Source organism: Vulpes lagopus, chromosome 12, assembly GCF_018345385.1.
Source record: "Vulpes lagopus strain Blue_001 chromosome 12, ASM1834538v1, whole genome shotgun sequence".
NCBI classification, from domain to species: Eukaryota; Metazoa; Chordata; class Mammalia; order Carnivora; family Canidae; genus Vulpes; species Vulpes lagopus.
The window spans coordinates 27,222,530-27,236,116 of NC_054835.1; the positions used below are offsets into that span (position 1 = coordinate 27,222,530).

The 13,587-nt window shown below is 35.9% G+C and overlaps 1 protein-coding gene across 3 annotated transcripts in view; it reads right to left on the reverse strand.

Annotated features, from left to right (window-relative positions):
• Window positions 1-13,587, reverse strand: part of VMP1 (vacuole membrane protein 1) — a 143,243-nt gene that overhangs the window by 76,427 nt on the left and 53,229 nt on the right. For all 3 annotated transcript variants that reach the window (XM_041724820.1, XM_041724818.1, XM_041724819.1), the window contains 2 exons: window positions 10,692-10,859; window positions 1,753-1,884 (listed from right to left, as the gene is read on the reverse strand). In XM_041724820.1, coding sequence (XP_041580754.1) covers window positions 1,753-1,884; window positions 10,692-10,859 — 300 coding nt within the window. The remainder of the gene's footprint in view (window positions 1-1,752; window positions 1,885-10,691; window positions 10,860-13,587) is intronic.

Consider the following 13,587-nt stretch of genomic DNA (forward strand, 5'->3'; position numbering starts at 1 on the left):
CTGGGCTGAAGGTGGTGCTAAACCGCTGAGCCACCCGGGCTGCCCCTCATAATGCCTTTTTAAAAAGCCCATCTGTCATTAAAATATATTTTTTCTTCCCCCTCAAGGGTAATGGTTTTTTTGAGCCTCAGGTTCCACTCAGAAGAAAACTATGAACTCATTCCTAATAAAAATGTGTGTCTGCTCACATGGGTACACACACTTAAAAACACAAAACAGTAAGACAACTTTTCACAAATTATTATTATTATTTTTTAAGACTTTATTTATTTATTTATTAATGAGAGAAACAGAGAGAAGGCAGAGACATAGGCAGAGGGAGAAGCAGGCTCCTTGCAGGGAGCCTGACATGGGACTTGATCCTGGAACTCTGGGATCATGCCCTGAGCCTAAGGCAGATGGCTCAACTGCTGAGCCACCCAGGCATCCCAGTAAGACAACTTTTCCATTTCATTTCACTGGAAAGGGAGATCTATTTTATATATAATATTTCAAAAATCTTTTATATCCTTTTTATTTTTGACTATGTTGATTTCTACTATCATTCCTAAGATGGAGACTCAATCAGTTAATAATATTCTTAGTAATTTTCCTACCAAAGAATAAAATACCTATTTTATAATATTAAGATACAAGTTGATACATAATTTATATTCAGGTATAAAGGCCACAGCCTTTCTTCCCCCTCACTGTTAAAGGATTAGTTTATTACATTGTCCTTTCTTTCTTAATAATATACTTACACACACACACACACACACACACACACACACACACACACACACACGATACAGGGCTCTATCCCAGGACCGTGGGATTATGACTCAAGCTGAGGCAGATGCCCAACTGACTGAGCCACTCAAGTTGCTCAATTTTTTTAAAAGTTAATTTCTATGCCCAATGTGGGGCTCAAATTGATGACCTCAAGATCAAGAATCACAGTCTCTACTGACTGAGCCAACCTGGTGTCCCAAAAAATCTTTTTTTTTTTTTTTTAAAGTAATCTTTACTCTCAACATGGGCCTGAACTCATGACCCTGAGATCAAGAGATGCATGTTCTACCAACTGAGCTGACCTTGTAATTGTCCTTTCTTAATTAGGAATTCCAAATAATTTCCTCTAACATGGCAAACTTTTTTTTTTTTTTTTTTAAGATTTTATTTATTTATTCATGAGAGACACAGGCAGAGGAAGAAGCAGGTTCCATGCAGGAAGCCTGACGTGGGACTAAATCTTGGGTCTCCAGGATCACGCCCTGGGCTGAAGGCGGCGCTAAACCGCTAAGCCACCCGGGCTGCCCTAACATGGCAAACTATTTTGATGTTATTCTCAAAAACTTAATTTACAAGTTCTACTATTTTGGACTCATAACCTGACCCATCTACTTGTCCTTTTTATTTTGTTAGTGGTCTGCTTGGTAATACTTAAAAACACATAATGGATAAAGAAATGTTTCAGTTCCTTAACTTCATTGGCAACATCAACTTACCCTACTTTCTGGCCAGGTGTTTCAGCTTAATGTGAGTTGTCTTGTGGACTTTCTGTATCTCTCTATTCTAAAATCAAGATTATAATCACTTTTATACTTCAGCTTTTCTGAATATTCTATCCCAAACCCTGTATTTTCTATTTTTACACTGGTAATTTTCTTCTTCAAAGTAACTATTAACAATTTCACCTTAGCCATAAATTCTTTAAGGATAATTAAGGTATTCTGTTTTTTTTGTTTGTTTTTTTCCTACTGTTCTTACTTGTGCAGTCTCTGCGTGTTCCAGCATTTCTTCGAATTCCTGATACTCTTCATCATCTGGTTCAGCACCTGAGAGGCGAGCTGCCCTGGCCATGAAATATGGAGGCAGCTCTCCAATTGCTGTACCGATACCCTATGTAAAAAAACAAAATATTCACATGAGATTCTGTTGCCAACACAATGACACTACACAGAACAAATCTATATTTTTCTACATCACCAAAAGCATGGTAAGATGTATGTGTTAGGGAGGAAAGCATATACTACATAATCAAGAGAACATAAGTGTGAATCCTGGCCCTTATATTGATCTATGCAATGTCAGACAAGTTAATATACATTAAAATCTTAGATAATATCTGGTGTATTGCAAACACTAAATGTTAGTTCTCTAGCATCTCTACTTATACTGTTATTTCTGCCAATTTTCCCCTTTTCAAATGATTTGGTAATGAGTATTCACTAATAGAACTGTTAGATAAAATATTAAAAAAATTTTTTTCAAAAAAAAATAAAACATTTTTTTCTGGAAAATCTTCTGGTGTTTAGGGTGCTGCTTTAATCTCAACTTTTTTTTTGTGCAGAGTTAAAACTTTTAACAAATCATGGTCAGGAAGCCCCTTGAAAACTCAACATTAGGACAGATAAATTTTCACCACAGGAAAAAGTGTTTATTTCCTCAGGACATTGAGTGACTCATGTTTCAGTCACTTTGTGGATTCTTGTTTTTGAAGAGAATTTTTTTTCAATCAACTCAGGACATAAGGATGAAAACAAGGTAAGAGAATCAGGAACTTAATTTGGACTTAAAAGGCTTAAATAAAAGATAGATAATAATGTAAAAGGTACACAGTCTCCAGGAAAATTCACAAATTTGAACCATCCTTCTCTGCCTTGAGTCATAGTGAATGAAAAAGCTTTCATAGTTCTCAGCAGCAATTTTAGGTCTATTTTCTCTGTACTATAACTATGTCCTCAAATGCCTTGAAAAGAATCCCCAAAGAACATTATCAAATTCTAACATTTTGTGCTATATTTTTACACGTGGAATCAACAATCTCCATATGAAACTTCATTATCCATATGTGAAGCAAGAGTTCTGAAAAAGAATATCCTTAAGCACCAAAAGAATCAGGCTATACTTAATAGAGAGAGAGAGAGAGAGAGAGAGAGAGATGGGAGGGAGGAGAGACATATACATTGAAGGACATATGAATAAAACACAAATCATATTTACTAAACAAAAAAAAGTTAACATTAGTCAACTTTGGAGAATATGAGAGAACCAATTTATTATTTAAAAAAACAGGTAGAGGGACGCCTGGGTGGCTCAGCAGTTGAGCGTCTGCCTTTGGCTTGGGGCATGATCCCAGGGTCCCGGGATTGAGTCCCACATCAGGCTTCCTTCATGGAGCCTGCTTCTCCCTCTACCTGTGTCTCTGCCTCTCTCTTTCTCTCTGTCTCTCATGAATAAAATAAAATCTTTAAAAAATAAACATAAATAAATAAAAATTAAAAAACAGATAAAGGCAAAGAATCTTTGCCTTTACTTATCCTGTTTTACCTATATGAAAGATATCTCAGAGTAACCAAATTGGTGAAAAGAAGTTTTTCTTTATAAAAATATTCTAGTCAGAATATTTTTTTTAAAATTACATTGTCTTTTTATTTTATTTATTTATTTTTTTTATTTTTATTTATTTATGATAGTCACACACAGAGAGAGAGAGATGCAGAGACACAGGCAGAGGGAGAAGCAGGCTCCATGCACCGGGAGCCCGACGTGGGATTCGATCCCGGGTCTCCAGGATCGCGCCCTGGGCCAAAGGCAGGCGCCAAACCGCTGCGCCACCCAGGGATCCCTAGTCAGAATATTTTTAAAAAATATTTATTTATTCATGACAGACACACACACAGAGAGAAAGAGTGAGAGAGAGAGAGAGAGAGAGAGAGAGAGAGAGAGAGGCAGAGACACAGGCAGGGGAGAAGCAGGTTGCATGCAGGAAGCCTGGTGTGGGACTTGATCCCGGGACTCCAGGATCATGCCCTGAGCCAAAGGTGACGGTCAACTGCTGAGCCACCCAGGTGTCCCTAGTCAGAATATTTCTGATGTGGTTGGAATACCCCCAGTTTATAACCTCTAATAAAACAATGGACTTGTGTAACAATGGTGCTAATGTCACAAAAAGAAAGACAATCAGACATTATTATACCTTGTGGTAGAAATACACAAGACTATGAAGTGTATTTTTGTAAAAAAAAAAAATTTTTTTTCAAGCCTCTAATCTATCAACTCACAGGAAACAAAGAGAACAGAATTTTTTTTATGTATTTGAACTACACCAATTGGGATACAATCAGTAAAATCCAGATGGTGGGAAACTATATTTGACAAACAACCCAGTATCAATAACAAACAAATTTGAAATGAAAAACAAGGAAATAAACGCAATGAAAAACAAGGAAATAAACGCAATAAAAAAACCTGAACATTAATGGAGTAATGGATTTGAAAAGACTATTCCTAATTTCTCTTGGGTGTGATAATGTTTTTTTAAGTCTAAGGTTGATATATTTACAGATGAAATGTGACATGGTATATACGATATGCTTCAAGATAATTGACAACCAAGTGACAAAGGATATAGATAATCAATACTAGCCAGGAATTAATATTAGCTGAGGCTGGGTGAAATTATTAGATTAATTATATAATTCTGTATACTTAATTTTTTCCCATTACAAAAAATAGGAAGAAAAGTTAATTGCAACATTTTATTCAAAACATGAACTTCTCTTAAAACCTGTTAACTCAAATGTTCAATAGTTCTGAAGGCAATCATATGATTCAAACTCATGATGAAAAAAAAAAAACTCATGACGAGTTTCCTTAAAATTAAAAAGGAAGTAATAATAGATTAAAATAAAATCAAGAGCTGCATACTATCTTATGCAGCTCGGTTGACCATATTTATTGTTACTGTGTAATCCTGCTCATGTTTTCCCACACTATCAAGAAACAAGAATGGTGATCATAAGTCAATACTTGTTTTTTATGCAAATAAATAAAAGAAATATAGTCATCTAGACAGGTTCCCCAAAACACATTATATCCTAGAAATAAAAGTTTCTTTAATCAGTTATCTCAGATACTGAAGACCCATAATTTCATGATTCTTACAAAACAATTTTATAATTATTGCAAAATCATAACAAAAAGCCAAAACAGAACTGTGGAACACTAAAAACTGCCAGCCTAGGTTTAATTAAGGGGAAGAAATATCTGGCTTCCTTATTGCAAAACAAAGAGGCAAGTGGTTTTTAGTCAAACGATAATTTAGAATGCTCTTCTTAAAGCCGTGTGCTCTATATCAATTGATTACCCTGAAATCTCTGCTTCTTGAATTGGAGAAGAGTTTAACGTGCACAAACATGCAAAAGCAAGAGGGAAATGTCTTTTTCAAGTGTCAATTTTATTCAAAGATTTGGGGAGGAGAAAAATCGTGAATTTTTATCCTTTTAAAAAGTTTTGTCAAGCGGATTCACAAGTAAATCAGCAGTGTTTTGCTTTTCTACATTGGGAATCATAAGTTTAATAATACAAATATGGAAAGAGAAAATTATATATATGCTGACTCTCAGAAATTACGGTAGTTTTGTATAATCTGTGTATTAATAATTTTTAAAAACAAAACATATTCCAATTACAAACATAAATCAGAAGTTAAAAGCAGAAGTTAGGAGGGTAAGCTTGAAACCATTGAGAAATTCAGGGCTCTTACACAGCAATGTTTTAAAAAAACTATTTTACCAATTCTAGTAGAATTATCAAGACTGTTTTGCAAATAAAACAGAAAATTTGCTTCCAGTTTCCCTTGAGGTCAGTTTTAAAATGGCTTCAGGAGGGAATGAAATTCTGACAAATGCTACAGCATGGATAAAACCTGAACACATTACACTGAGTTAAATAACCCAGACATGGAAAACAAGTGTTATGTGATTCCATTTAGATGAGGTGTCTAAGATTAGACATATTCAAAGAGGCAGAAAGAATACAGATTAGTCTCCCCATCCCTTGCTCTAGAATAAATAAATCTTTTTAAAAATGGTTAAAATGGTAAAACTTACATTATGTATATTTACCACAATAAATATCCTCTAACCATGAACTTAACAAATAATGACCTTGAAAGGTGATGCTTTTTATCTAAAAGTCAACACACATGCTCTTTTTCTCCCCTGCCCTGCTGTTCTACTTTACTCCTTATCATTCCTAGATCTGAACTGACACACTGCTTCTTTTTTTTTTTTTTCAATTTTTATTTATTTATGATAGTCACACACAGAGAGAGAGAGAGGCAGAGACACAGGCAGAGGGAGAAGCAGGCTCCATGCACCGGGAGCCCGATGTGGGATTCGAACCCGGGTCTCCAGGATCGTGCCCTGGGCCAAAGGCAGGCGCTAAACCGCTGCGCCACCCAGGGATCCCTGATACACTGCTTCTTCATGGAAATCCTCTCTGAATCACACACTAGGGGAAATTTTTGTTATTCAGTATTCTCCTTCATATTTATATACATAATTTTCCCATGATGCTCAATTATACATTTTTTTTCATAATTATTTCCCTCACTAGAATGTAAAACTCTGTGAGGATAGAAACTGTTCAGTTCTGTTCACTCTGAATCTAAGGTGCTTGGATACATAATAACTGTTATTGGAATTCAAGAGTAAAAAATTTGTGAAGCCATGCATTGGTGATACATCTAAACTGGGGAAGATCAAAAGATGCAAATGAAAAAAAGTAACTAATGATCAGCAATATCAAACAATTCATTTCAGCTTGTTTCAAAGACCCATAGGAATAAGTTCAAACTGAGGGTTAACCCAAGTCTTTTATCTTATCATTGGAAGTACTTCATATTTTAATAATTTTACTGATTCAGTACATTTGTAATGACAGTGAAGTCTGTAAAGACATTTTACTTTGCTCATAAGTACAAATTAGATAAAAATTTCAAATAAGATATAAATTTTAAATCAAGCAAGACATTCTCTTAAAAAAACAGTTGAATATGAACATAAATGGGATCACATTTATAGAAGGGTAAAGTACAAGAATTAAGACCCACACATTCTAATTAGGTTTCTCAACCTCAGTAGCATGAGCTTTTTTATGACTGGGTTCCATTTAACCATTTTAAAATATAAAACTAAGTGGCATTAACTGCATTCACAATATTGTGCAGCCATCATTATTATTATTTACAGTATTTTTCATCACCCAAACAGAAACTCTGCACCTCTTAAGCATTAACTTCTCATTCCCACAACTCTGGTAACATCAAATCTACTTCTTGTCTCTATGAATTTCACTCTTCTATACAATTCACATAAGTGGAATCATATAATATCTGTCTTTCTATGTAATGGCTTATTTCATTTAACATAATGTTTTCAAGGTTCATCCATATTATAGCACAAATCAAAACTCTATTCCATTTTTTAAAAAGATTTTTAAAATTTATTCATGAGAGACACAGAGAGAGAGAGAGAGAGAGAGAGAGGCAGAGACACAGGCAGAGGGAGAAGCAGCCACCATGCAGGAAGCCCAACGTGGGACTTGATCTCAGGTCCCCAGGATCAGGCCCTGGGCTGAAGGCGGTGTTAAACTGCTGAGCCTCCCGGGCTGCCCAAAACTCTATTCCTTTTTATGGATGAGTAATATTCAATTATATGTATATATTACCTTTTTTTTTTCCTTTCTCTTTTAATTCCCTTCCCTCCCTGCTCCAACTGTCAGAGAAGTACCTAGACATCAAATACAAGGAAGCTCAAAGATCCAAAGCAAGCCAGCCCAAAATTAGCAGGCTCCTTCCCACAGAAGCCCAAGTCTGGATGCTGGGGTCTCCACTTTGAGCCTGGCAGTAAAAGCTGTTGCAGAATACGGTACTTCCAGAGGCTAGCAGTATCTTGGCCCAGAGGGCCTTTCTGCAATGGGGCACCCCTAACAAAGCCAGGCTATGTAAGAAGTGGTGTTCTTTGGTCTTGTCAAAGAGCTCCTTCCTATAGGCATTCAGAAACTGAGTGCCATGTAACCTGGAAGAGACCAAGCCTAAGGCCTTAGCTTTGGACAAGATGCCCAAGCAGCAGAAAGCAGCCCCTGGCCAGGCCTTGGCAGTGTATGGTCACCTACATTTTGTTTACCCATTTGTCTGCTGAGGGACACTGTGTTGTTTCCACCTTTCTGAAAATGTGAATAATGCTGATGAAAGTGAAGTACAAGTATCTATACTTATTATACTGGAGTCCTAGTTTTCAGTTCTTTGTGGGTATCTATGTAGGAGCAGAATTAGAGGAGGGTCAAATGGTAAATCTATGTTTTAAATTTTTGAAATTCCATTCAACTCTTTTCTCCAGCAGCTGAATCACTTTACATTCTACCCAACAATCTACGAGAGTTCCAATCTCTCCACATCCTAACACTTGTTTTCTTTTTAAAGAAATAGCAGCCATCCTAATGTGTGTAAAGGGATATTTCTTTGTGGTTTGGATTTGCACTTCCCCAATGACTAAATGATGCTGACAATCTGTACACTTACTGGCCATTTGTATATCTTCTTTGGAGAAAAGTCTACTCAACTTCTTTGCCCATTTTAAATATTGGGTTGTTTATCTTATGTTGTTGAGTTGCAGAAGTCCTTCAAAGATTTTGGATATTAAATGTTTATCAGATATATGATTTATGAACATCTTCTCCTATTCTGTAGGGTTGTCTTTTCACTCTCTTATTAATGTCCTTTTATGTATAAGATATTTTAATTTTAGTGAAGTTCAATTTATCTATTTTTTTTTCTTGTTGCCTATGCTTTTGGGGTCATATTTAAGAAACCACTGCTAAATGTGACATCACACAGATTTTTCTCTACATTTTCCTCTACGAGTTTTATAGTTTTAGTTCATAAGTTTAGGTCTTCGACGCATTTTAATTTTTATGTAAGGCACAAGGTAAGGACGCAAATTCATTCTTTTGCATGTGAATATTGTTTTCCCAGTACCTTTTGTTGAAAGGACTATCTATATAAACGTTGAGAACAAAAGGAACCAATGTAAACATAACTTGATACGTGCTATACTTTATACATCACAAAAAATACTTTCAAAAAAGGAAGTATGAGGAGCACTCAGCCAATTAATATTTATCAACATTCTTGTACTATGTGCAAAGCCTAATGCTGATTGTTGTGAGGATAATAAATTTAAGGAACAATCTATATTTTTTAGCAGCTTAAAATTTGTTTGGGAAAACAAGCTTCTACACCAGCCAAATTAACTAATTTTAGGCATGCATGGAGCCAGGCCAAATGAGCTCTTCAGACAATATGAACTATGGGAGCTGGAGGAGGCAATTATCACTGCCAGCTCCAATGGAAGCTTTTCTTTGTTGGCATTAGCATTAATCCAGCCATGTAAATCATTTGTGAAATAACAGAAGGAAAATAGAAAACCAAAATCTATATACATGATTTCTTTCTAGCATGATCCAAGTATCTTTTGTTATTTTAATAATAATTTTTCATCAAAAGATTAATGGTCAAATTTATAAAACATACACAGCTAGTACAATGATCTTGTTTCCAGTGTTTATAAAAGAGTAACAGGAAATACGACAATTTTTCCTGTCTTTCACATTCAACGAATTCAACATATGGCATTTTCCTTATAATTCTTTTAAAACAAACATATTAGGTTATAGTATATATACTACTACAGACAAATAACTTATATTAAAATCAAAGACAGGGCAGCCCCGGTGGTGCAGCAGTTTAGCGCCGCCTGCAGCCCAGGGTGTGATCCTGGAGACCTGGGATCGAGTCCCACGTCGGGCTCCCTGCATGGAGCTGCTTTTCCCTCTGCCTGTGTCTCTGCCTCTCTCTCTCTCTCTCTCTCTCTCTCTGTCTGTCTCTATGAATAAATAAATAAAAATCTTTAAAAAATTCTAAAAAAATAAAAATAAATAAAAAATAAAATCAAAGACAATAGTTTGAAAAAAAAAACACATCAAACATACTTACTAACATTTAAATAAATATATTTGAAAAATCTTCCTCTTCTGTGGGTATGATATTCATGCTCATTTTAGTTAAGATTTTTAAGTGATCTGTTTCATATGTTTTACTTTATAAGACACTGTTAGGGGAAAAAAGTTACCAGGAACATATAACTAAATGAGTCCAAATGATAAAAGAAAGTTTTTAGCATAGGAACTATTTCTCAATGATGCACATTTGAATAAATATAGGAGTAAAGAAAAAAGAAAAGAATGCTTTGTAAGGATTAAAATAATCTGCCACTGAACATACAGTCCAAAAGCTTCCCAAAATATATTTAAGCAAACCATAAAAAGAATAACTGGTACAACTAAAAGATCACCATATAGTCTGATATCTCCACTATAGTAAAATTTGGTTTATTAAGAAATATCTGACCTTACTTTAGTATTATTAACAACTCAGAAAATGAAATAAGCCTCCTAAGAATAAACACAGAGTATCTGAATATAGGAGAGAGACATAAAATGTTTACCAATCTGGGACTGAGATATAGCCACTTGCTATGTGCTTGTCAAATATACAAACATTGGTAAAATTTTGCAAAGTAGTATAGTTGCATTATCTGTACTCCTTTTCCTTCCTGTTGTCTACTTGGCACCCCTTGCTTTGTGGTACCTATGGCTTCATGCCTTCCTTATGAATGTTCTTCATGAATAGGGGAAGCTGTAAAGGGTTTCTCTTACCTGGAAGCAGATAATTGGTGACTTCATGAATTATCTATTGACTTGCTATGTGAATATATATCTGGACTCAATTTCAATGAAGTACAACAAAGTATCAAGATTGTGAGGTTAATTTTAGACAAAGATGAAAACAGACATCTTACCCACATGCAGGCCTCAATTCTAACTTTTGAGATGATGCTCCATAAAGAAATGGTTCCTTCAATGCCATCTTCATCTGGACAAATAATCTGATCAGGATAGGGTGGTTCAGGGAAATTAACTGAATTGCATTCATAAGCAGCTAATGTAACTGAAGCTATATGTGGACCCTATAAAACAAATAAGAGAAACCTCTGGTGAGAAATATTAAGGAAAAAGGAATTATCAATATACATATCATTTTAACAGTATCTTAATTACTATACATAGAGAAATCTTAGCTTTTATTTATATTAGAAAGAGAGGGAGAGAAGGGGCAGAGGGAGGGGGAGAGAGAGAACCTTAAGCAGGCTCCATATCCAGCGTGGAGCCCAATGTGCAATCTCATGACCCTGAGAGAGCATGACCTCAGCTGAAATCAAAAGTTGGATGTTCAACTTACTGAGCCACTGAAGTGCCCCCCAAAATCTTAGCTTTTAAAGAACAAGAATCTATCTAACTGGGACGCCTGAGTGGGTCAGCGGTTGAGTGTCTGTCTGCCTTTGGCACAGGGCTTGATCCCCAATTCCTGGGATTGAGTCCCACATCGGGTTCCTTAAGCAGGCTCCATATCCAGCGTGGAGCCCAATGTGCAATCTCATGACCCTGAGAGAGCATGACCTCAGCTGAAATCAAAAGTTGGATGTTCAACTTACTGAGCCACTGAAGTGCCCCCCAAAATCTTAGCTTTTAAAGAACAAGAATCTATCTAACTGGGACGCCTGGGTGGGTCAGCGGTTGAGTGTCTGTCTGCCTTTGGCACAGGGCTTGATCCCGGATTCCTGGGATTGAGTCCCACATCGGGTTCCTTGCATGGAGTCTGCTTTTCCTCCCTCTGCCTGTGTCTCTGCCTCTCTTTCTGTGTTTCTCATGAATAAATAAATAAAATAAAATAAAATAAAATAAAATAAAAGAATCTGTCTAAATATTTCAAGTTGCAGTTGGTAATTTGAAAAAATAATACTTCTCAGAATTTCTTCATGGCTAGCTTTATTATTTTAAAATTTTATTTATTCATGAGACAGAGAGAGAGGCAGAGACATAGGCAGAGGGAAAAGCAGGCTCCCTGTGGGGAGCCTGATGCGGGATCTGGGGAGCCTGATGTGGGACTCGATCCCAGGACCCTGAGATCACAACCTGAGCCAAAGGCAGATGCTCAACCACTAAGCCACCAGGCATCAGAGGCTTGCTTTTTTAAAAAAAATCAGATTTACTGGGGTATAATTTACATATAGTAAGAGTCTGTTTTTTTTTTTTAGGTCTATAGTTCAATGAATTTTGACTAATATATTCAACTATATAACCACAACAAATCAAGATATAGAACATTTCCATTACTACAAAAAGTTCCCTGGTGTCCTTTGGTAGTCAGTCTTCTCCCCCAACACTAGCCCCTAGAAACCATATGATTTCTGGCTTTGTTCTGATTTTGTCTATATTCTCAATTGTAAGAATGTTATAGCCTGTGACAAAAAACTTCCTGTGCCCTATTCCTTTTTGCATAATTTGAGAATACTACTTTTTTTACTTAGTTAAAAACAGTTGGTGAAGTAATTACCTCACTTACCTTTCCCAAAGATAATAAATAAAGCTGTGGAACCACTATCAGTGAGTTTTTCTTTTCTTTTTAAGATTTTATTTATTTACTTGAGAGAGAGAGTGAGAGAGCACAAGTAGGGAGGAGGGTTAGAGACAGGGAGAAACAGACTCCCCGCTGAACAAGGAGCCTGATGTGAGGCTCAATCCCAGGATCCTGAGATCATGACCTGAGCCAAATGCAGATGCTTAACCTACTGAGTCACCCAGGAGCCCCAGTGAGTTTTTCTTTTAAAGCAAGTTTTTCTATGGTAGCTTTTGTGTTATTTTGTATCTTTATTTTGAAATATTATAAATTAATAATAATCACATAGGTTAAAAGGGATTAATATTAGATGTGTGATAAAAGCTTAGATACAATGGTTCCCAAGTGCACATGAATGCCAAGGCAAGGGGTATGCATAAGAACTAATTAGGGAGTTTATTAAAAATATAAATTCCTGGGACATCAGGTCCAAAGTTCAAAATTCTAAATATAATCAAATATGTCAATAAACTCTAACAATAATTTCCAAAGTTCTCATGAGGTGTCAGAGCTAAACCCTGGACATCCTTAACATGTTACTCTAACACACAGGGGTAAAGCATACTGTAGACACAGTGGCCATAGCATAACTTCTAGAGCTAGATGTTCTGGTTCTGGTTCTGGCCTCTGCCACGTATCTTCTGAGTCTTGCTTTCCTAATCTATAAAATGGAAATCAAATATCTTCAGAACCTCCATTCTGGGAATATTGTAAGGTTTAAATCAGTCAACTCGTAAAAAGTACTCAGCTTAGAATCAGCCCTTAAAATGTACTAGCCATTAGTTATTATGATGAAAAATACAATATCTGTAGAATAAAATTTTACAGAATAATAAGGTATATTAAAAATTTTTAACATACAGTATTATGAATAATATAACATGAAATTATATGTTACATATGTAGAAAATATACATTTTATTCTTTCACACTCTTTCTATACACATACACATAAAGTGGTCTCGGTAGATATGAGAGCCTTTTTAAATTATAAGGTAAAAGAATTTGTGGTTCATGGGCACCTGGGTGACTCAGTCAGTTAAGCATCTTGACTTCAGGACGTGATCTTGGGGTTGTGAGATTGAATCCCGTGTCAGACTCCACATTCAGTGGGGAGTCTGCTCCCTGCTAAAGATTCTTTCTCCAGGGTGCCTTGGTAGGTCAGTCAGTTCAGCCTCTGCCTTCAGTTCAGGTCATGATCCTGGAATCCCAGGATCAAGCCTTGAATTGGTCTCCCT